General features: G+C 37.8%; 1 protein-coding gene across 1 annotated transcript in view; it reads right to left on the bottom strand.

The window, feature by feature from the left end:
* ak5 (adenylate kinase 5) overlaps positions 1–20,883 on the bottom strand; it is a 138,976-nt gene extending 118,093 nt beyond the window's left edge. The window contains exons 1-4 of the mRNA XM_038291972.1: positions 20,485–20,883; positions 19,337–19,523; positions 13,343–13,510; positions 5,665–5,837 (exon numbers count right to left, since the gene is read on the bottom strand). Coding sequence (XP_038147900.1) covers positions 5,665–5,837; positions 13,343–13,510; positions 19,337–19,523; positions 20,485–20,544 — 588 coding nt within the window. The 5' untranslated portion in view covers positions 20,545–20,883. The remainder of the gene's footprint in view (positions 1–5,664; positions 5,838–13,342; positions 13,511–19,336; positions 19,524–20,484) is intronic.
* Between the last annotated feature and the right edge of the window lie 3,914 nt (positions 20,884–24,797).

Below are 24,797 nucleotides of genomic sequence, written 5' to 3'. Positions count from 1 at the left end.
GTCACCCTGTGCTCTTCAAAGATGAAAGCTAAATCACACTGAGCACATTTGACAGACCTGACACAGTCTGGAGACCCAGTGGAGAGCGATCTGCTGCCTGTAACATCCTTCAGCATCACCGGTTTGGCAGTGGGTCAGCAATGGTGTGGGTTGGCATTTCTTTGGAGGGCAGCACAGCCCTCGATGTGCTCACCAGAGGTAACATGACTGCCATTATGTACTGAGATGAGATCCTAAGACCCCTTGTAGTAGGACAATGCTAGACTTCATGAGGCTGAAGTGTGTCAAAAGGCATTGAAGCTACGGACTGGCCAACCCGTTCCCCAGACCTGAATCCGATTGAGCACATCTGTGCCATCATGTCTCAATCACCACAATTCGAGTTTTACCACAGATTGTCCAGGAGTTGGTGGATGCTTCAGTCCAGGTCTGGGAGGAGATCCCACAGGAGACCATCCTCTACCTCATCAGAAGCATGCCCAGGCATGCCCACACACAATACGGAGCCTCATTTTGACCCGTTTTAAGGACATTAGATCAAAGTTGGATCAGCCTGTTCTTCCAATTTGTTTGCTAAATATGATTTCCATTGATGATTTTTGTGTGATTTTGTTGTCTGCACATTCAACTTTGTACAGAAGTATTCAATGGGAAAATTTCATTCATTCAGATCTGGGATGTGTTATTTGAGTGTTCCCTTAATTTTTTTAGCAAACTTATAATTATTACAAAATATTGTTCACAATATTGTTCACCTGCAGCTTTATATTTAGTAAGCTAAGTTAATTCTAATGCATGAATATCTTTCTATCTAAGCTAACCCATCATAACTCTGGCTGTATGTTTATCGTTCTTGAATCTCTTGCTCAATATCTACCTCTATCCATCTTCTGATTATCCTAACAGCATCCCTCTCTCTGTCTAAGAAAATCATATTCACAGCAGGATACTAACATGTTTAACTGTGATGATAGTGTACTAATAGTGTTGCTGTTTTTTTTCTCTTCTCGAAGACCACAAACCTTATACCCTGAAAGTCTTGTGGGGAAGTGCAAACAATATTTCTTGTGGCTTTCTTAACATTCTTTCTTTTCCATTATTTCATAAAGAACATATTTTTTTAGTATACAACTAAATGTTTTACCAGCTCGACCCAGGATCTCTGCAGCTCCATGGCTTACTATAGGCTTTTTGGGCACTTTTTGTCATCTCAAGGATACTTTTTTATTAAGATGAGGTATTAATATGTTTACAGCTTGGAATGTTAACCTAATCTCGCTTCAATCTTCACAAAGTTATCCTTAACCTGTCAAATAATACTCTTCGATTGACGCCTGAGGACCTTCAGACAACAGCTTAGAAAATACTATGGTGGAATTACACTTATTGGAGATACACCGATATGAAAATCTGGGCCGATATTAAAGTTGGATATTAATATTGTATGCCACTCTTAGTATAGTCAATAGAATGCCACATTTAAAAAAAAAATCCTATTTGAAACATCTGTACAGGATGCACTACTCTGTTTTGGTCCATCAGGCCCAATGAAAAACATTGAAGTAGAAAAGTGACAACATACGAGTTAACACAGAAAAGGAAGTTGTTGAAAGCATTGACCTCCTGCTGCATAATACGTTCATCTTTTTCCAATGCTTTCTTTAATAGTTTGTAACTGCAACAGAGTGAAGACTCCCTGTAACCAGAGAATGCCAACTTCTTTTAGCATCACTTACTTCCTCATGGCTGGAGGTCAACATGTACGAACGCATCTCTCTGGGCAGAAAGTCATTTGCAGTACGGCAGAGATACATGATGCAATGCTCTGCTCTAAAAATAGCCCAATGTTTAGTTTCTTTTTAACATGAGAAGAGCAGAGTAAATGTGGGCCAACCATTCACAGATTCAAACTAATCTAAAGAGCCACCGCTCTTTTCATTGTAACCTATAAACGTCTGCTTTGTGTCATCCCTTAACCCCCTATGATTGTTATTCTCACAGCTCCTTAATGTGGAAATCTTAAGAACAACGGAATAGAAAAAAAAAGATTTTTTTTTTTTTAAAGATGACTCAATTGTCAAGAGAAATTTCTCAGAGTAAAGAGGTTTAGAACAGAGAGACAAGCAGCATTTTTGCTGAGTGAAGTGGTGCTTCATAAGCACTTCCAGCCCTACTGGATCATTGGCAGCGACTGAGCATTGACACAGTAATAATCATCATAAAAAATTTAATTTATATGACAGACATAAACTAAGCTTCTGTAAAAGTTAGGAAACCTATACAATGCCATACCTCTCTATATGTTACAACCAAAAAAAGATTTGTGATTTTCAAAGTATTCAAGAAATGTGAATTTGTTAAGCTCATTCAGTTCCACTGAGTCCATGCAGTGTCAAAATTCCTTTAATCAAAAACTACATGCCTTTTTCTGATATGTCTCTTGCACAATAGACTCAAACTGTATCCCTTACCCTAAACTCCTGCATCCAATGCTTTACAAGCATGCAGTCGAGTTCTACTAATGAGTGAATAAAAAGGTGAGGTGTTTTGAAGCAGAAACGCGTCCAAAATTGCCTTCTCTAATGGAGTCAGAAGGTGCACAGCCTCTTCTTGGTAGGCTTACACTTCTGCTTTATTCTTACATAATCAGAAAGTACAGGACAGTTCTCAGAGTTTATAAAACCTCAAATTTCTTGCTCAATTCAAAATGAAAACTTATGCTGGTTTATTACATTAAATATGTAGAATTTTAAGGTAGCAAAAGTTGGGGTGTTTTCCTTAAATCAAGGGACAGTAGCTTTCCTTGAATCTTATACATTTTTTTGAACGTCAGTGAGGACCTTGCAGAAATAATTAAAGTAACAGCAGATAAATTCCCTGTCATTATCAAGAGAGCTGAAAAAAATATATAACCAAAACTAAAACTTATGTACTTGGTGCATAACAGCCACTTCCTGATATGTTTTCTCATTGGCCTACTTTGCTGTTTGTCTTATCCGCCTCTTAGCTGACATCTGAACTGAACTGCTGCAAGGGCAAAGCGATGTCTCAGACATGCCAGGAAAAGGATGATGAACGACGAGTGTGACAGTTGCTGAGGATAATTCATGGGAGTAATCGAGCTAAAATGGGCTCTCTATGACGAGGACCAAGACTTGTGACTGTTACGACCTTCAAGCAACAGCAATGCATCAAAGGTTCTGTGCTGGCAGAAAAATAAACTATCCTCTAAATAAAACACATGCAAAATTACCCCAGCCATTCTGAGATATAATATATCTAGTACAGAATATTTAATGCCTCATATAGAATAAGAGAAAAAAAATGACTTATCACGTGGATGGTTTTGAGTCTTTGCATCTTATTTACACTAAGTCTATAATAATATAAGTCCACATGTTTTTTGCTATTTACTGAGGAATTCATATATATGTTTAAACTGATGCTTATGTCTAAAGCAAACTAAAGATCAGGTAATAAAAATGCAGTTATTATTAAACCTATAAGGTACTTAGAACCACTGATCAGGCTCTGCTAACAGAGGGGAAATTATAAAATCCTATAGAGGGGAATAGAATATGGTGCAGTAGAGGTGCTGAGGAAGGACAGGGTAGATAATGGGGTTAGAGGTCCTCTCCTAGGAGTCGGGTTGTTTTGTTTTAAGCACTTTATAGGGTTACATTAGTGAAGTTAAATTGATGCAGGCACACAATCTTTTTTTTACTTTCTAAAATTCAGTTTATGCTACAAAAATGTAATTTAGAAAATATATATAGTTAAGTGATCTATAAATGGAACAACAGAAAGGAGTGCTTTTAATAAATGTAAAACCGGCCTGCCATAGCCCACTTCATATAAACTTACGCATTAACTCGAGCAACAATCTTCTCCTTCGCCACCTTTCTATCCTTTGTGGCTGTAGCGCTGTTTCTCTGTCTTTGAAACACATTCTCCTTTTTTATTTAATTTTTTTCCATGTCTTCATTATAATCACTAGTTCCAGTGCGGTGAAATAAGCACTTCCTGTTGCCTGTTGTCATGGTGATTCATCCAATCGATGCTCCACTCATAATGGCTTTTCATACTCGTTGCGTACACACTTACCTCTGAATGGACTTAGTTAAAATTGATTGAGCTAATTGATAGCAGCCGTTGTGAAACTGAACACTCAGAGTTCATGATTTTAGGCTAGATCAATTTAGCGTAGCAGATTTTAATCTGAATTTGTCAAACCTGCTTCATGTAACGGACCCCAGACTGACTTACACAGGGCACGGTAAGGCTTAATACTCTCCGGTCTAAAACAGACCGGTCCAATCACACTCCTGGTACAACAGCAACTTTTTTCTGCAGTCAGTCAAGATTGCAGCTGCAGTGGAGCTATGTTTTATTAATGTTCTTTATCATGGCCTAAAAAAGTGTTTACAGCATAAAATTTCAACAGCTGGCTGCTGTTAGAGCTTTTCTAAAAAACCCTCCAAAAAACCAAAAACTTATTATTAGCCCAGCCTTTAAAATAGAGCTGTACCAGCTCCTTTACGTTTACAGATAAACTGAGTATATGATATATCAGTCTGGCTGATCAGGGTAGAAAGTAGATACAGATTTTCTTTCTCTTTTGCGGCTTTACGAAGCTCTAATGGCCAAACACCTTTTAATACCAGACAGAAAGGTGTTATATTTCCAGAAAGGCATGGAATGCTTTTAGCTTTTTTCCCCTTAAAAAGTAAACTATTTGAGTGTTGTTTTTTTCTGCTTTTGTATTTAATAAGGTGATGCAGTTATCATAACGAACATCAACAGCTAAATAAAATTAGCTTATATTGGGGCTTTTTTTTAATCTATAAACATAAAGTCTGTGTAATAAAAGTAAAAAAATATATATTTTCAGTTTGAAAGTATACACTGCTTTTGATTACAATCTGTTGATTCTAACATGATTTAATTAACATTTTTAGGACCTAAGGTAAACTTAAAGTTCCAGAGGGAAAAAATGGACAGCTTTGCGCTCAAATTAAACAAATGCCTACGATGATATTTAACTATAAAAGGTTTCTGGTATTTATTTTCAGCTTAAAGCTGAACTGAGAAATTGTCTTTGAAGGGCCAAATTAAAACCAATGAGAAGTTAAAGGTTTCTGTTATGCAGCCCATAAGGTTTGCCTAGCATTTGGTAAGCATGGCAGTGGACAGATGACGGCTTAATCTCAGCTGCAGCTGTTTTAATGAAAAACATTCTGTTCTTCAACATTTGAGATGTCGCTTTGAGTTAGTTTTTAATAAAAGGTACAGCCTAGCACAAAATCCTTCGAGCTGTATCCTGCTATTACCAGAAACTGAACAGGGGAAATGTTATTGTATAATAATTATTCTAGGTACTGTGTTTGAAAGAGTGAAGCGTAAACAAGCACAGGAGGGGTCAGTGCTCATTTTCTCCCAAGCGGAGTAATTATCTTAGATAGATGGATGCTAATAAGACAGATAAGCATCTTGCTTCTACCGCATGCTTGTGATGCAGCTTCTGCCAGTTAGGTCTTTATTGCATGCTTGCTGTGATAACAACTTGACCTGAGTGTGCGGAAATGCCACTCATCCCTCCTCAAATATTTTGTCCATCTCACCCCCGCCCCCGCTAACATGTCTCCCTCTCAGTTTCTCAGTTACCTGCGGTGCCAGCTCTCCGTTGGTGATGATTTTGGCGATCAGGCTCCACTTTCTGTTGCTTGTGGCGTTATGGATCATCTTCTTCCTCAGCAGTTCGCCCACAGACATGTACTGGAAGCCGTAGCGCTCTGCAATTTTCAGGCTCTGTGTTCCTTTGCCACTGCCAGGGCCACCTAAGCACAGAGGGAGAGCTGTTGATGTTTTGGGGAGCTTTGTTGTCATATGTGCGTATGTGTGTGAAACATTATGGGTGTGGGTGTGTGAGTGAGTATGGGTGAGAGAAATCAGGCCTGTGTAAGAGTGTGTGTGGATGCGCTTAGTTCCATGTGTATCTGTGGAGGAGGATGGCCTAAAGAAACAGGTAAGCGTGAATTCCCTACATTTGGTGAGACATCTTCTCTTTTCACCAAATATCATTTGAATAATGATGCCAGCCTTTTCTTATCAACATGAAGCAGAACTTCAGATATTAAATGTTTACCTTTCAGAAGCATGTGAGGTTGATATTTTGAGAAAAAGAGCCTAAAGGAGTCGGTACCTAATTGTTGGTATGTTGGTGTGAAACACACAGAAGAAAGCTAAATTAAAGGAAAGCCATATAAAAACTCAAATGCTTCTTTATTCTTTTATTTCCAGCTTGTTCAGACTTTTACTTTTACTTGTGCCTTTACTTTGTGACATACTTCCAGGTGATTTTTCTGCATGGAGTACTGGAGAACCAGAACTAAACATGGAGAAGCAGCATTTAGTTCCTATGCTCCACTTATCTGGAACAAACTTCCAGAAAACTATAAAAGTGCGGAAAGCCTGAGTTCCTCTAAATCAAGACTAAAAACACATTTGTTTAGGATTGCCTTCGACTGTTCTAGTAAAACAGTTCAACTGAAACATCCTTAGTTCAAATTTTTTTTTTCTTTAGTCCAACTGTTTTTAACGTTTTTTGTTTCTGCATTTTTTTCCGACTTGCTTTGATTCTGTTTTATTTTCTTATACTTTAATCATGTAAAGCACTTTGCATTGTCTTTGTACTGAATTGTGCTATACAAATACATTTGCCTTGCCTTGCCTTGCCTTTACTTTTTCTCTTCATAAAGCAATTTCAAACAAATTTCCCTGAGATGGCAGTTTGCATGAAAAATCACCTTGTTTTTCAAGGTCATGACATGGTTAAGGTTTCTGAAAAACAAAAAAACAGAGCCAAAAATGTGGCACACATTACATGTATCATAAGAAGCTTGAGATTGGATGAATAGCAACTCTCTGAAGATGAATTATATAAATAAACACAGGACACAGCAACTGACACAGATGGAGTTAGAGGTTTGAAGCAGCAACTCTCATTTACAGGACGAACTCCAGGATCCTACATCACTGTCACCTTAAATGAATATCTATGCTATCTATGGGGAATCATTAGCGTTACTATAACCAAAGGGTGGACCTGTTCTTCCGGTTCAATTTGCATGCTTTCTAAGACATAACGAGGCTTTGTTGGGCTACTCTATAAAGCTTGGAACACAACACTTATCCACATTTTGAATTGAAAAAATCTTCCTGGATGGGAAGTGAAACATCTTCAAACTGGGAAAACAAAGTCCAGTGTTTTTTTTTTTTTTTACTTTGTTGGAATGAGTAAAATTGCATGTGCAATTCTTTTGCAGTACATGGTATAAGTGGAGATGTAGCAGGTGATCTAAAACAATTGCTGCATAAATGTTAAGATTTGAAAACCAGTTTGAGCAGATTGCACGTTTTACTGTAGTTTGAGAGGGGCTGTAAAAGAAAGATGAGGTTCACAGCCAAATAGATGGAGGTAATAATTAATTAATAATTGAAAAGTTATTTAAATTTAAAAAAACTAATTACAATGTAAGTTATATTTGTAGAGCACTTAACATAGGTAGCCTATGTGCTACAAACAAAATAAAAAAATTCAACGAAACAAAGGTTAAAAAAAAATAAATACTAAATATAAGTAAAGTGGAATTTAAAAAAAATCTGTCGAAGGAGAAAAATGATCCCTGATGAGACAGGTAGAGGTGGTGGGTACTTACACTCACTCAGTTACATACTGTTAGTTTTATTGTACACCATTTGGCAACATTTTAAATACAAAAGTTAAGTATCCTTCTGTTTGTTCAACAGTAAGCACGGTAACATCAGTCATGCCATCGCATGCAAAGCAGGAAGAGGCAAAGCCCCCAAGCTTTGCAGAGACACATCTCTACGTGCTCTTTTCAAAACAAAGCTGAGATACAAAGTAGTAACCTGAAAACATACAGTTGGAAAACTCTTCTCCTTTCTTACAAAATGTTGCAAACACTATCAATTCTACAGCATCATCAGGAAAAAGGTAGACGGTAGTGGCACATATGTGCATTAAATAACGATTGTGTCTAAAATGCAAGTCTAAGGACAAGAGTCTTATGTTTTCACAATGTAATGTTGAAGAAAGACTTGAAACAAAGCTTATTTAAAGTTCTAAAACTAACCAGGATGTTAGCATCTGGTTAAAGCTAAGAAACATTTATGGCAACAAATATAAAAAGAGGAAACTAACTGTAATCGTTATACTGTAGTTCCATATCTTACACCCACCAGAAACGAAAATATTTAAGAAAATGTGTCACTTTGCAAATATAATTAGCATAAGTGCTAGAGTCTCTAACAAAGTGTATAAATATCCTAAAAAGCACATGCACAATCCTGTACCCGCTATCGAGAGGGAACGCCTATTAAACGGGTCTGAGAGCATGCACAAGCTCATTTCTCCTCGTGCATGCTCTGTTTAAAATTTGCTGTTCTCATAGCTTATCCAAGCTTACCGTCTCCTAATGTCCGCCCTAACCCCTAAATCCCTTAATCGCTATACAGAGCGTGGACTATATATTGGACTTTATAGCAAACTCAGTTAACTTACCGTTCGGACAGATGATCACTTCTTTTTGCTCCCCGTTGGTCACTTAACTTCTCCTCTAAGACGCAGTGCTTGCTGCTTCTTTTTTATTAGTGGCCGCTGTCGTGTAGCGACAGACTATGGTGTCAGCAGGCCCCTGTGACAGCAAATCCCATAATGCTTTGCGAGTAGAGCTCGCCGCACAAAGCATTCCAGGATATATCTGCCTCTTCTGTGGCCCTTCTTTTCTTTACATAAAGAAAGGTGAGCTTTAATGAATGTCTGAAACTGTAGCTCTATGAACAGAAAAAAGACAAAACCCTCTAAAGTCCGGCACACCTCAATAATTTCGATAACCTATGTCTTACATAGGAAAATACCTGTCAAAGCCGCTGGCATACACTTGATAAGTTATGGGTCAGTCTTTTATAAGTTATAAGCACTTTGAAGCACGCTGACAAGCATCGACATACAGCAAGTGTGTCGACGTATCCTGACGTATGCCAGCATAAGCTCATACATGGGCCATAAGTTACAGGTAAGTTATGTGATCATTGACATACGTTAAGTGTAAGTTATTCATAAGTAGTTGTACCTAGCTTATCCAAAACCTATGAGTAACCTGTGCATAACTTATATGTAACTTATCAAGAACTTGTCTCCAACGCATATCAACCTATTTGATGTGTTCCAGATGACCGCCGAACATGTTTCCAAAGTGCAGCTACCATATAATGGCATATTGGCAGCGTTTTGGTATAAAAGGTGGTTCATAGGAGGAAACCGTCAGTTGTCCTGCAGACTTCATCCCCATCATAGGGTGAGTGAGAAGGTGAGTGTGATGGATCCTCCCTGCATTCACGCCCACCACTGACAAACTTCCTAGTAGACATGACGCTGGATCTGCTGCGACTGCAAACCCTCTTTCTTTCTTTTTCATTTTTTTTTTTTTTTTGGCGGGCGGTAAACATCAGCTAGGTTAATACCGCAATCAAAGACATTTTTTTATGCAGGACGGAAACCTCTGCCGCATTGCTGCCCCCTAAGGACACTGGCCTGTGACATATCATGGGCATTATCGCGCAATATGCATAAGTGAGGCTGTCGTTGGACATACGCTCTGGACTTATTCTGAATACTTTTTAGAAGATTCTGGGACGTCAGGCATAAGCTGGCTAAATCGTCAAGGTGTGACAGGGGCTTTACGGGTCAAGCATGTAGGACGGCCTTTCGTAAACATATCACCAGAATGATTGACAGTTAGGAGGACCACTTATTTAGATGATCCATCTGGAAAAACAACACCCTCCACTATACCTTTAAGCACATATTTAGGTTGAGTTTTTCTGTTTATCCATGCCAACAGAAACCCTCCTCTCTGTCTGCTAATTGTTCTCCTCAAACATAAATCACTTAATGCACACACGCCTGCAGGACTTTAATGAAGTCAGACCTCTATTATCTAAATCACCTTAGAATGTTAACTATAAGAATCATGGATTTAAACATGTAGATTTATCCCATTTTTACTGCCCCCTCCAATCAACTTTAATACAGAAAACACATTTGCTTTAGAAACTTTTTTTGTTGTATTTGCTAGTCTTGTAGCTTTTAACACATATTCTAAAAACATAAGTGGTAGCACTTAACAGCAAAAATTGCAAAATAAACAGAAATGGGATAAATGAAAACTAAAACTAATGGTTTGATCGCAGAAAAAAATAACTGTTCCGCAGAACAGGAAATCCAATATAAAAAGTCTACATATTTCCAGAGAGTGTAAGCCTGGGAAAAGACATCCTGAGAGGGAAAAATAAACCTCAACCTCTAGAAACCCAGAGGACATCTTTTTTTTTTTTTTTTTTTTTTTTTTTTTTTTTTTTTACATAAAACACATTATATTTATGGAAACAAAAAAGAAAATTATGAAACCCACAAGAAGGACAGCAACTTAATGGGTCTAAAATGAGAGTAAACCATGAGACCCTGAGAGAAAACAGGTTCAAAGCATGTTTGTCTTCAACACCTTCCCTAAGAGACGAGTTCAGCAACAGTAAGTCGCCCCCCTTAGAAATATGTTCATTAATTAAACTTAATAACGGCATTGCAGCATAAACCATTGGGACGCTTTGCAGCTTAGACAGCTGCACTAAAAACTGCCTTTAAGCTTCAAGGCATTAAATCCTCAACATAACACAAAAATGACTTCATGAGGCTCTAATACTCATTCATAAAGTCATCAAGTAGCATAAAAACCTTTAAAGAACAAGTTTGTATTATAATGTATACATACCCTTGACACATTTAGATTGAAAATAATTTTTAATTTAAATAAAAAGTTTGTTTTTGACAGGAAATATGAAAGGGATCTCTGAAAGTGAAATGGTAATTAAGAGGACAATAAATTCTAACTAAACTAACAAAACTGTTTTCAGAAATATGTATTAAGATTAGTATAACACATTTAAAAAATGAGTTGTTCACAATTTATATAAAAAAAACACTTGAAAATGACTTACACCCTTCTCACTCATTAACAGTCAAATATCTACGCAGAAATCAATTTATGATGAAGTCTCTTCCATATAACGCTAATTATTGGCTCCCTTGAGAGGCTATCCATCAGATTCTAAATAGGTCTCTGGCTGGGCCACACCAGACCCTTAAAGTCTTCTCTGAGACACTGGTGGCCCACATGGAAACCACGCCCACATGCTATTCCACTTTACTGCAACAGTTTTAAATGAACTACAGTACTAAATATTACATATATTTTTTCTTTTTTATCTGTGGGGCTTAACTGCAAGCTTTGCGCATGTGTGGCTCATGTTCGATTGCAAAATAGAGGCGGGTCACTTTGCTTTCTGAATGAAGACAGCTGCTGCAGCTGAAGGGCTCGCTCATTAACTGAAAACATTTAACTGAGCGATCAGTCCTACCATGTGTATTCACCAATGTCTCCAACACAGGGAAAAGTTACTAGTTGCTTTCTTGAAAAAAGTTGCTAGAGGGGTCTAAAAAGGTGCTAAATATAGCATCAAAGTCACGTGGCAATAATGCAGAAATGACCGAGCCGTGGGGCAGCCTATGTTGAAGGCAGCCGCATGACAACAGGAGGCTGCACTTTTGAACAACAACCGATCCTAAAACACAGCAATATTGAAACCCAAATTTAATTGAAGTTAAAGATGCACCGGTCCAGTTTTTTTCTGATCCAATCTGAAACAAAGACATTGGCTGAGGGTATCGGCCACAATCCGATACCTTTCTGATTTAACTGATGAATGAATGAACCATATATCTTGCCATGTGAGTGAAGGCTTTAGCATTGACAAAAACAATGGTTAAAAAAAAAGGTAAATTAAAAAAAAATAAACTTTTCCATGTAAAGTACAGTAAACTGCATTATCTATACCTGATATCAAATCAACAATATCTGATTCAGCTAATTAGTCAAGATCTGAGCTGATATTTATTAGCAGAAGCCTTTAATTGCCAAGATATTTTGAATAAAGATATACAGAATATCTCTAAAGCTATCATATGGTCTTTTAGTAATATAATGGCCCAAAGAAGAATCAGTTTACTACACACAAGGTAACCTTCAGGCCATCTCAGTCTCCATAAACATATCAACTACTCAATTGAACAGAACAAAGCTTAAAAGTAAACTCTTAAGACTCTTGGTGATCTAGACTAGGGGAACCCAAGTCTAGTCCTAAAAGGACTACTATACTGCAACTATTAAATACATCCTTCCTAGGCCCCTGCACCATGTCAGTGGCTCAGTACCAACCCTCTGCAGAGCTGAATGCTGATGAGGAAATTCAGCTGTTCAAATGAGGTGTGTTTAGAAAGTGATGCATGCAAAAGCTGAAGGATAGTAGCTTTTAAAGTATTCATGTTAGCACCACTGATTTTGGAAACAGGAATGACAACAGATCTGCCTCCATGCCATAGGATAGAGTTTGAGGCTATTTATTGTTTTCCTTGGGAAATGATAAAAAAGATAGAGATGTTTTTTTTTTGGGAAAGCATTTTGTACTTCCTGACTCTGTCACGCCTAAACATCCTCCAAACAGCTAACATCTCTATGCAAACCTGTCAGAGAAAACATTCAGCATGATCATTTGCGGAGGTGACTGTTACTGTCGTGCTACTTTTCTGTTCAAAACCAGGGTGCAGTGAGCTAACAAAAGGAGGGTGAAGACTGCCTTTGTGCTGCAAGGACAAACACCTATCAGCCACTCCATGAAGAGTGTAAAGAGCCCAATAAAAGCAAAGGCCACTTTAAAAAAGCTCTAAGAAAAGACAGTAGTATTTCTCTTACTTACTTATAAAAACTCTCTTGAAGTTATGTTTGAGATAAACTATGATTTCTACTCTTGCTGAGGAAAAGGCATGTGTGATTATCATGATAAATGAGATTATTTGACAGCCTGAAGCAGGCACGCCAAGGAAATCAGATTAGGAGTGTCAAACACACTGAGGGACATACAGCAAGATCTACCCTGATGATATGAACAGAGAGAGGCGGAGTTATGTTTGAATACCAGGAAACAGACACACACTCCATCCCAGGTCATAGATTCGTATCCACACCACATAGTTTTAGATCAGCAAAGCAAATGAAAAGCACTATTCAGTTTTATATCCTTAATACAAATTAAACCAGCACTGTTATAATATTTGCTTCTTATCTAACAGAAAACAACAACTCCCAATGAATCCCTCAGACTAAAAGTATACTTTCAATGTTGGTGTTTTGCAATGCTCCTTTACCAATGACGAGGATGACTTTGGGTCGCGGCCTGGAAGGGTCGAACACCTCATACTCCTCTATGAGCTCGGCCGTCTCCGACAGGTCCGAGTCGCTCTCAATGGAGAATTGGCTGATGGGAGGGAGGCGGTCATACCGTCTGTAGGGGAAGTTGGGGCTGTCGGGCAACACTGGCACACAAAAAAAAAAAAAAAACACAGCAAGAGGTTAGAAATTAGATTTTATGTAATCAAATCTTTTAAATCATTCTGCTGATGCCCTGATGAGCAAATGGGTTTTGTCTTAAGGAGCAACATTTTTCCTGTCATTGGCTTCAGGAATTGATGAACTGTTATTAACAGTAATTTAGATGCACATATAGCCTTCTCGTTAAGAATGGTAATTATCCTGGGCTTTCTTATTAAAGCATTGATCATTTAACTTTAAAAACATTAATGCAGTTAATACAGACATTAATCACTGATGCAATCTGCTCCACACGATCAAGAGCTGCTGCTGTATATTTAAACAATTTATTTGACTTCTGCTAGATCAGTACTTTTACTTTCCTCAATGCAAAAAGCCAAAATAATAAATTATTCAAAACATTTGAAGTTTTGCATATTTCATATTAGAACCCCAACTCTAGTTTCATTTTATTAGGATTTTACTGATAGACCAACACAAAGTAAACCATAAATACAGAAGTTTATGAAACATTTTACTCATTCTGTGACGTTGATTTAAATATACTTTTAGTTTCTTTTACATAAGCATTGACAGAATAGAAGACAGTTGCTGTTACTACTTATAATTTTTCATATATTTCCAAAGTGTTTTGCAGCATTTAAACTTTATTACATGGGTCAAAAGCATAACACATTTAATCTCTGCTCACATTTTGGTTTATGGGACTGAGACCGAGGCTTTTGGTGATGCCCACTCCAAAACACTGACTTAATTGACTAATTGGAAGGAAATTTGTTGTAATGTTTTCTTGGAGTGTTCTTCACTTATAATGATTTCTATTCTGTAAAGTGCATCAGTCCCCTTCTGCAGCATAACACACTATCATAGTGTAGCTGTAAAATCTCCCTGTCATTCATCTAAATCTTACAATCATTGTTTTATGATGAAAAACAGAAACATAAAAATAAACAATTCACATTAATTTTGATCTTAAAATAGTAAGATCTTTGTATCTTATTTAAATATTTATCTTCCTTTTTTCTCTCTGTAAACAGTTTCGGTTGACATCTTCAAAGGTTTGGTACTGTTTTTTTTTGGCTTAATATGCATACTGTACTATAAAACACATTCTTCTCTGGAACATAATGTCTGGATATTCTCATAGTGTTTATACCTGTATAAAACCTTTTTAGCATATGGATATTGCGTCCTCAGGCACCTGAAAATGTATGGAGTCTTCTAATGTTAAAGCAAGAAAAATACAATTCACCAGGTTATCATTTTAGGCCTGTTTTTCAGTGTAGTCCTGTTTCTCTGACTGTGACTGGCTGGATGTGCTCTCTTCATCCTCTGACATGGGTGCTGGCTCGGTGCTCGTCTGCCTGGCTGTGTGTTTCCTGGACAGGGCCGCCTTTTACAGCTGCTTTTTGTATCTCTGCTTCTGTCTCCTTGAACCCCAGTCGGCCTCGGCAGATGGCCGCCCACACTGAGCCTGGTTCTGCTTGAGGTTTCTTCCTGTTAAAGTGGGGTGTTTTTCCTCTCCACTGTCGCTACAAGCATGCTTAGTGTGAGGAATTGCCTTTGAATCATGAGTCGATGCAATCAAGTGGTTTTCCTTAGATAGAAAACTTTGAATCAATTTGACTGTATGATCTGGTGAACTGTAAAGTGACTTGAGATGACATGTGTTGTGAATTGGCGCTATAGAAATAAACTGAATTGAATTAAATAGTATTTAGCAAAAAGAAAAAAAATTTATTATCCAAGACTTAAAAATCAATAAGCAGAGTCCGTCTGCTTGTGCTTTATTCTTGAAATTACGGCTGAAACAATTAATTGGATTAATCATGATTAATTGATTATTGAAATAATCATCAACTAAGTTAGTAATCGATTTATTGTTAACTGGAGCTTAGAGTCTGCAAAATATGCCTGTAGGTGACACAACAACCAACTTAGAGCAGTCATACAAAAATATAAAAATTTTGCATTTAAGATAAAAAAAAAGTATATTCTCTATTCAGAACTCCTCAAGGGGAATCGTTTTAGTTTTACCTAAATACATTTTGTAAAGAGTCTTATTGAAGGATCCTTTTGCTATCCAATTATCAATCAATTAATCGAAAACATTAATCTACAGATTAATCATTTTCTAAATAATCGTCAGTTGCAGCCCTACTTGGACTAAATCCATTTGATCTGTGGAGGCCTGAAGGGGTTGTTGGAAAACAGTACAGGTGAAACAGCATCATGAAGGCAAGGAACGTAGCTATTCAGAAGATTAAACAAGGGATCATAACTAATATTTCAGCATTTTGCAGTGAAACTGCAACTGCAAACCTACCAATGTATTATTCAGGGAAGCTGCTGAGAAGCCAATGTTGACTCTGGAGAAGCTGCAGAGATCTGCAGCTCAGGTTGGAGAATCATTTGACAGCTAATAGTTAGCTAGTTATTGTACAATCAACAAATCTAGATTCTCTCCTGCACTATGGCCAACTAAAATCCAGAGCAAGGCAAACATTGATAGAGGTGAGACTAAAACTGAATGAACTTTAGCCAAAACGTGTATGCTGGAAAACATACTGTCTGAATGCCAAATTCCCTAAAAAAAAAAATATATATATATATATATATATAAATATATATATTAGTGATCCATGATATTGGGATTTTGGCCGATATCCGATATGCCGATATTTTAAAACTCATGTAGCCGATAACCGATATCGATACTGATGTTAAAGCTGGACAAAAATAAGTAGACATTGAAAATAGCAGTTTTGTTATCTATTTCTGACACTTTGAAAAATAATATACTCAAATATATTTTCATATGCTGATATCAAATTGATTTTTAAAAACGCGGTATCGATCTATTTTACTTTCAAAATCTCGTGAAAATTCATTGTTCTGTTACAAACTCTCGTGATATTTTGCAAATTCTTGTGAGATTTTGTTAGTAAAATAGTTCGATACCACGTCAATATATCAAAATATAAAAATATGGCAAAATTTTGTGAATTTTCGTGGGGATTTCGTAGCATAACGATGACATATAGCAATATTTCATTAGTAAAAGAGATTGATATGGTGTTTTTAAATGGCAATATATCAGCATATGAAGATATTGTGATATTTTAATGTATCAATATTTTTTCCCTCGTCTTTAGAAGTTTTTAAGTCTGTTAAAAAAGAAGTTTTTGAGGAAGAAGAAGACGTAGTATATATTTTTTTTTTTAGACTTTAGAAACTCAGAAGCTGATCAAATATCGGGTTAAATATCGGTGGGGTGGCCGATGTCTGATATTCAGTTTTAAGGCCGATACAGGCCGATACCGATAGGGGGCCGATTATATTGTGCATCCCTAATATATATATATATATATATATATATAAATCCCACAGCTGGTGGCATGATCATCCTGTGGGGAATCCGTTCTTCTGAAGTGAGAAAGAAACTGGTCCAACTAAAGGGAAACACGGATGGAGCTTAATACAGGTAGGGTTGAAGATAATATGAATTTCTAAACATAAACTAAATTATTAATTATAGAAATGACTGCTTTCTCATCAGGCTTTAATATTTGAAGCAAGAAGGATAATTCTGATTGTGAGGTTGATCTATTTAAGGAACAGAAGTCTATAAAAGAAAGGGGAAAATGTGTATGTACTTTTTCTTTGGCTGCTTTGACCCTTACAAACAAGAATCAAATGTGAGAAGATTTGTAAAAATGAAAGAAATACATCAGAGGGGAGTGTCCTTTCTTCAGCCTGTTGAAGCAGCAGATATGAGCTCTGGTCACGAGCTCCATTTATCAATAACACTCATCAGTCAGTTGCTGTGCACAGCTAAACACTGCAGCCACCAATGTTTTCAGGCTTTTTCATCGCAGTATCTTTGAGTCGTATATCTGCCTACCGCTGTTTGTCTTGTTTTTTTTTTTTACCATCTCTTTCTCTCTGTGGAGTTTTGTGGTATTATCTATGTGAGCGTAGGTAAATGTTTCACTTAGTCACACATGGCCTGTTTCTGTGGCATTTTTAAAAATTCAAAAACAGAGAGGAGAAGGTTTGACGTTAAAATAAAAGGGCAACGCAAATAAAAATACCATTAGACTGCAAACAAAAAATTCAATTAGTCAATTTTGACCAGGTTTTGCATGCACTGGTTGTTTGCAACAGATAGACCAGCACAGAGTCACAACTGTACTGTAATGGCCAATGAATGGACAACCTTTTGATATTCACAGATGGATTAATTATTAACTATGCAGGTTTATCCCCTGAAACAGCTCAGTGAAAAGATTGCATTCATGTTAGCACACTGAATACTGTTTCTGAACAGGAAATGGTTTATCTACACAAAAAAAAGAAAAACCCACATCAATTTGCATCCAAAGCTCAGGTGTCTCACTTATGGCACTTTTCAGAGAGTGAGAGTGGTGACGCACATCACATTAGAGCTGGCAGGAAAAAAGCGTCTTATTATACTCTAAAAGTCTTCTACTTCCTGTACTTCAAAGAAAAACACAACAGCTTTAACAATGGATCTGCAAATAAACTCCTTAAGGTGCTGTAAAAATGTCAGCCTTCTTTGCTGTTAAAATACGGGTCTGGCTTGCCTGTGATTGCGTTAGAGCAGAACATCCGGTGATCTTTTAGCTTTCTCGAAAAAGATAAAACACATACTGGATGATGAGGATTTATTTTATTTTTTATATTCAAATGTATTTCATGTAGTCTCAGTATAAATCTAGCCATCTGAAGGCATGTGGGATTTGTTAAACAGCAAACAACATCATGAAGATCAAGCAATGCACATAACATGAAAGGAATAAATTTGGGGAAACTTAAAGCAGGGTTAATTTATGCAACCATATTGACACAGAGCACTGTGTAATTTAAATTAATCCTCTGAAAACTAAAAACCCCAAACTTACTTAGTTTCAGTGTTTCACCTTTGATGCTGAGCAAGGCGAATATTAACCTTAGAAGCAGGCAAGAGCCACATGGTAACCCTGGAGGAGCTGTAGAGATACGCACCTCAGGTGTAAGAATCTGTTGACAGAACTAATAATTTGAGTTCTCCATAAATAGTCATGTTAAAATCCGCCAACCCATATGGAGAACACAGCAAGCGTTAAAGAGAGTGCTCTGGTGAGAGCAAAACTGAACCCGGAACCCAGAACTGTTTGTGACACAACCCAAAAACATCTGCGGTAACAATTTTATCAAACTGTGGTCACACAAAGTTTTGACTCATAAAGGCTGAATATCTATGTATGCACTATTTTTTTCAAATCAGTTAATAGTTTGTATGTCTGCTTCTGTCTCCTTGAACCCCAGTCGGCCTCAGCAGATGGCTGCTCACACTAAGCCTGGTTCTGCTGGAGGTTTCTTCCTGTTAAAAGGGAGTTTTTCCTCTCCACTGTCGCTACAAACATGCTTAGTGTGAGGGATTGTATTTGAGTCAATGGGTCGATGCAATCAACTGGTTTTCCTTAGATAGAAAACCTTGAATCAATTTGACTGTATGATCTGGTTGAACTGTAAAGTGCCTTGAGATGACTTGTGTTGTGAATTGGCGCTATAGAAATAAACTGAATTGAATATCCTAAATAGAAAAACATGTATAACTATTCCTTTATCATAAGGCGTTTCTTTGTGTTGGTTTATCAGACAATCAATAAAATACTTGCTTGTGACAAAAATTTCAATGCATTTCTATTATTATGTGGATAAATTAATATTGAAAAGAGGGCAAGCTGGTCAGCTAAGGCTACTGATGACGTTTACTTTCACCAGTGTTGTTCTTGTAGCCTCACCATTTCTGAAGAGGGACCTCCGTGACTGTCCCCCATTGAGTGGAGGAAGGGACTTCCTCTCCTGGCCCACAAAAGTATCCCACCTCACTTTATCAGTGCCACCAAGCTCCCTGACTTTCTTTAGACAGCCTTCCAGGTATTCAATAGGGTCATCGGGCCGGTAATACATCAAACCTGTCAGGAGACTCTGTGGGAAACATATAGAAGGAGAAGTTGAGGTTCAGACTTCGTTGTTGCTTCATTGTTATTGTTGGAAGTTGCTCTGTTGGAGCTCAGAGGATCTGAGGAACTAACGATATCTAAAGTTTAGAACCCGGCTTCTCTTTGGGCTCCAGGGTCTATGAGATTGGACCCAGGCTGGGAATTCAAGGCAGTTGATTGCAGGTCTATTGCTTTAAAAATAAAAGGAAATACATGCAATATGAGATAAACCTGAAAATAAACTCTATAAAAGTACCAAAACAACACCTTCCTCAGGGACTTCCTTCCTAATCTCCACCCTTCTCGTCTGCAGCCCCCAAGGCATCCTGCAAAGCCTCCAGAATAGTTTCATCTACTCATGATAGATGGATGATGAAGGGGAAAAAATGCCTAAATAAGCTTCAGCTGTATGCACCAAAATAGTAGTTATGATGATGTGCCACATCGCTGCTTAACATAATTTAAACTGACAGCAAATACGCGGCAGTGATTGCACTGATTGCTTGCATACATTAGCCACACATCACAGTAAGAATTGACTGTAATTAAGTGGGAGCGCTAATTGACTATCCTCTAGGGAAGAGGGGATATTTTATCAATACTCCTGCAAGCTCTGAACTTAATGTGAAAATATAAGATTGCCACAAATATCTAGTAAATAAAATACGCGTGCATTCTTGCAGAAAGCATTCCTTTCCAAATTTATATGCCAAGATATGAAAAAAAAAGCTATGCAATAACTTAAATGGCTTATAGCTTACCTTTACACATTTAAGGAACAGTTTTCAAAACAGCGTCTAGATCATCAAATCAACATGACATGTTTTTTAATTTATGTTTTCATCAGTAAAATATGACACATGAGATCTGCTCTGACTCTCCAGTGCACATTGCTTCAGACATCCATCATGTTTTGTTGAGAACAACATGTCAGCTCCATCTCTCACCTCAAACAGCTGAGGTATCTCCCTCCGTGCCAAATACTCCTTGGCATCGTTGGTATTCATCTCCACCAGGATCTCCGCTTCAAAAAAAAAAAAAATAGATAAAAACTTGTCGGAGGCGGATTTTTTCCCACCTTCTTTTCCCTCGGCTGTATCTCTGGTTTATAAAGCACAGAGTTCGTGACAGCTCTCCTTTCAGCGCATGTTGTTTATCTTTTATTTTTAAACTTCCCAACTGGATTGGTGCAGGTGAGTCCACCCTCCTCCTCCTCCTCCTCCAGCACCGGCTTCTTCTCAGTGCTAAGGATGCGTGGCTCTGATGGGCTCGACTCGAACGTTTTGCCTCCCGCAGCGCTTCGCTTCCAGCTCCAGTGTGGACCGTCTGTTCTGCTGACAGCGGCTGCAGGTTCAGTTTGCAGGAGAGAGCACGCTGCGCCCCCTGGTGGACGTGGAGTGCTTTACTTCCGGGCAGAGCTGAGATCCTGCCTCTGATAAGGCAGCTCCAAATAGGTTGTACACTTTACCGTTAAGGGGCCCCGACCTCTTGGGGGCCCCATCACTGACACCTGGTAGGCCCCCTATGCAATTGTAGACTTGGATGTCTCTTTGTTAATGTAATAGTGGTAAAAATAAATAAAAAATCTATAGTTAAACCACCCGATACCAAAATGATTGACGGCACCGGACCTTATTCAGACATCCCAAGTTCCAAAAACTCATTTAAGGGAGATGCTTCATATAGTGGCATCTGGCATTTTTTTTTTTAAAGTTTACTTTATACTTTTGGAGCTATGCAGTTTTTGGAGCACATACTTTTTCACTTTTACTTGAGTAAAGAGGTCAAGTTTATACTTCAACTTTTACCAGAGTGCTTTTAAACTGCAGTATCTATACTTCTAGTTAAGTAACAAATGTGTGTAATTTTGACATCACGGGTCCTTACTTCCTCTCTTAACCACTTTGGATTCTTAGACTGAATATTTTTTAAAGTGTATTTTGCACACTAAGGGAATTTTTTTTTCAGTTTTTGTACCATAATGTTTCTTAAAAGTGCAATTCAACTTGTATTCTCCTCTCCTTATCAGAGGAGCCTTGAAACCAAATTAATCCAAGGGCCATGTTGACATGTTGTAGGACACTTGTGCAGACAAAACCCCCCTCCAAAATAAAAAAATGACAACCAAGGATTGTTTTAGATTTGAATATTTTATTGGAAAAATTGGTAAGTAAATGTGTCTTTGGGGCTCAGCATAGTGATCAAAGAAGGCACTGAGGATGAGCAATAACAATTATCAGAGTTAACGAGTTATGAATCTGATGGTGTGGATTAAGAGAAACGGGAGAAAACTAATTCTTACAGAATGCTGAACGGAGTATTGGTTAGTGAAGATACTTTGTTTCCAGATAGAGATGGTTATGGCAGGGAAGCAATATTAGAGTATTTGGTGTCAGTGGAGTATTGAGGAGTTCTGACAGTGGGATTGGTGAGGATTAGCGGGGTATGGACTTCCAGAATAAGACTTCCAAGAAATTCTGACGACTAGGAGGCCTTTTCAATTGGACTGGTGCTGGTACTTTTTGCTTTGGATCGCTGAAAGCTCTAGCTCCTGGAGTCAGAACGTGGTGACCAACTTTTTCATTGAGCCAAAGGAGAGCTTACCAAGCCCAAATACCTCAGGGTGGAGTTTACAGTGTGATATAAGGAGCATGTGTAGTGTGAAGACTTAGCCAGATGCTAAAAGTTGCAACAGTGACATATTTTGTCACCGTCTAATCATAAATGCTTACAGCAATGAATGGCACATGTGCTGCTAGAACTTTGTCCATCTTGCTTGCTTTGTTTGTCTAGCGGTCGTCTTCTTCTTCTGCTTTTATTTCTGGTGGAAATCAGTCTGTTTGGCGCACACACTGACCCAGTGAAGTGGCAATGAGTTGGCTCTGAGCCAGCTCCTAGTATCTAAAAAACACCCAGGATTGTTGAAAGCATCGTTTTAAGCTTCAGCTTCAAGTAATTGGTTGAAAAGGCCTATAGGAGACAATTTCCCGAGGCCCTAAAAAGAACCAGGGACTGGAGATAAGGATGTCTACAAGGGACACAGATGAATGTATGCAGAATGACAGGAAAATCCCAAGCAAAAATAAGAGGTCGGAATACAACTCTGTAAGTAGGAATGAAAATCCCAAGCAAAAATAAGAGGTCGGAATACAACTCTGTAAGTAGGAATGATCCGTCTCAAGGATCACACTACTGATGATTGGCCTTGATGGGCAGTAGCTTTGTAGAATGACCAGCCAATCACATGCTGTTATGGAGAAAGTAAAATAAACTATTTGGATATGCAGCAGGACTCATTCCACTGTGGATTGGGGCATTCTTTTTCCTACTTGAACCAGCATCAACCTCCTCCTAGCTATGATTGCTGAACATTTTCAAGCTGTTTAAACTTGTATATAATAGTTATACCCTATGAACACTGGCCCAAAGGAAGAACCCCACTTATAGATTTTCAATATTATCCTCATTATATCTTGGCCGGTTTGACAAGGTATTTTCATGTTGTCACACAAGCAAGCAGTTCGGTTGAGGCGTGGCCTTGAAACACATTCACAGGTAGTAATAATAATAATACATTTTATTTGTAATGCACTTTACATAAAAAAAAAAATCTCAAAGTGCTACAGGTAAAATCATCATAGAAGGGTAAAATCAAAATGTAAAACTAAACATCGCTTTAAAACACTTAGTCAGCTTAGTCTTGGGGAGGTTGAGGTGGTTTGAGTGTTTTGAGCGGTGGGATTGGGTTGTAGTGAGAGGGGTGAACAGTTCCTTCAGGTATAGTGGGGCATTTCCATAGATGCACTGGTGGGTGAGAATTGAGACCTTGTATTCAATCCTTGCAGAAACAGGAAGCCAGTGAAGGTAGTGGAGAATGGGTGTGAGTGGTCGTACTTTCTGACTCTCATCAGGTGTACTAGAGGTTGGCCTCCAAATGTTTTGCTTTCCTTGTGATTCCATCTGGTTTTTAAAGTGCACTAGTCCCTCTTGCAGCAGAATGAGTCTGAGACCTTACTTTACATATGATCATGGTGTGTTCAGGCTGAAGCACCTTTCTTCTACAAATACGGCCAAACATGCAATTTAAACTGTGCCAAAGGACATGGTATGTCCCCATTCCCAAAAATTAAAGACTTTTTCTGGCATTAGTGGCCCTTTTTTTTATTACCGGTATTATTTTCTGAAAGTGAGGAGAGAGAAAGTTAAAGGGCTGGAATCTGAATTAGTGAGAGCCTTTTCAAGCTCTCTGTACTTTGGTCATACACTTATACACTGTGCCACCACAGTTCTCCATGTCTCCCAAAATGAATCACATTTGTGTTTGGTGGTATTTGCAAGCATCATCAGGCTTTGTTATTGCATTTGAGGTGTCTTTACGTCTTTTGCTTTTGTTCTTGGGTTGATACCAGCATTTTGAACCTAAATATGTTTATGTGAGACATGGAGTTTGTCTCTTTTCTAAACAATATAATGGCTGGACATTCCCATGATGTCTCAAACAGAACATGGCACCTTTAGCTGTCTAGAAATATTAAGAGATGTTGAGATTCCAAATTTTATTCCTGGTATCCTGGTTGATGTCTTACAGTTTTCCATGATGTCTTAAAATACACTCACAGGTGCTTTAAATGACAATGTCACAAACTTTTAAAGCTATAACATGTTGATCTAGACTTAATCAAATTGTTTAAAGACAATAATATATGTGTAAATTTATAATTTTTTCAGCTTCACTGTGCAAAACTTGGATATAGTTTTTATTTAGTATGGATACCATCCATCTGATGGGAAGGAACCTGAATTTAACCTCAGAAATAAGTACTGGGGATTCTTTAAAATATGTTAAAGTCACCTGCGTGTATTATTTGTAACTGACTACTTGAATATAGATGGCTTACTCTCCTGAAGCTTCCTTATACACATAACACTTTGAAGGTCAGAGTTTAAAACCACCAACGGACCATATCGTATGCATTGGTTGATTGTCTTACAGCAGTAAGTTGCCCCAGCACTATTATTAAGATTTTTTTTTCAGCTATACAGGCTAACCCTGCTATTTATTAACTGCTCTCTAATTTAAAGTTATACAAAATCCAAGGCATTAGTTAAAGATGCACTTCACAAGTTGCACTGTGATATAATAAGCTGTGAGTGGGAAACGTCAGCAATGCAATGGGTAAAAAAGCATCAGAAGCAGGAGCAGGAATTAGAGCAGCCTTCAGTGCACTAAAAGCATTCACCCTGCTCTTTTTCAGAACTG

The sequence above is a fragment of the Cyprinodon tularosa genome, unplaced genomic scaffold (genome assembly GCF_016077235.1).
Source record: "Cyprinodon tularosa strain WSP-4 unplaced genomic scaffold, ASM1607723v1 ctg304, whole genome shotgun sequence".
Lineage (NCBI taxonomy): Eukaryota > Metazoa > Chordata > Actinopteri > Cyprinodontiformes > Cyprinodontidae > Cyprinodon > Cyprinodon tularosa.
This window is presented reverse-complemented; position numbering and strand designations above follow the sequence as displayed.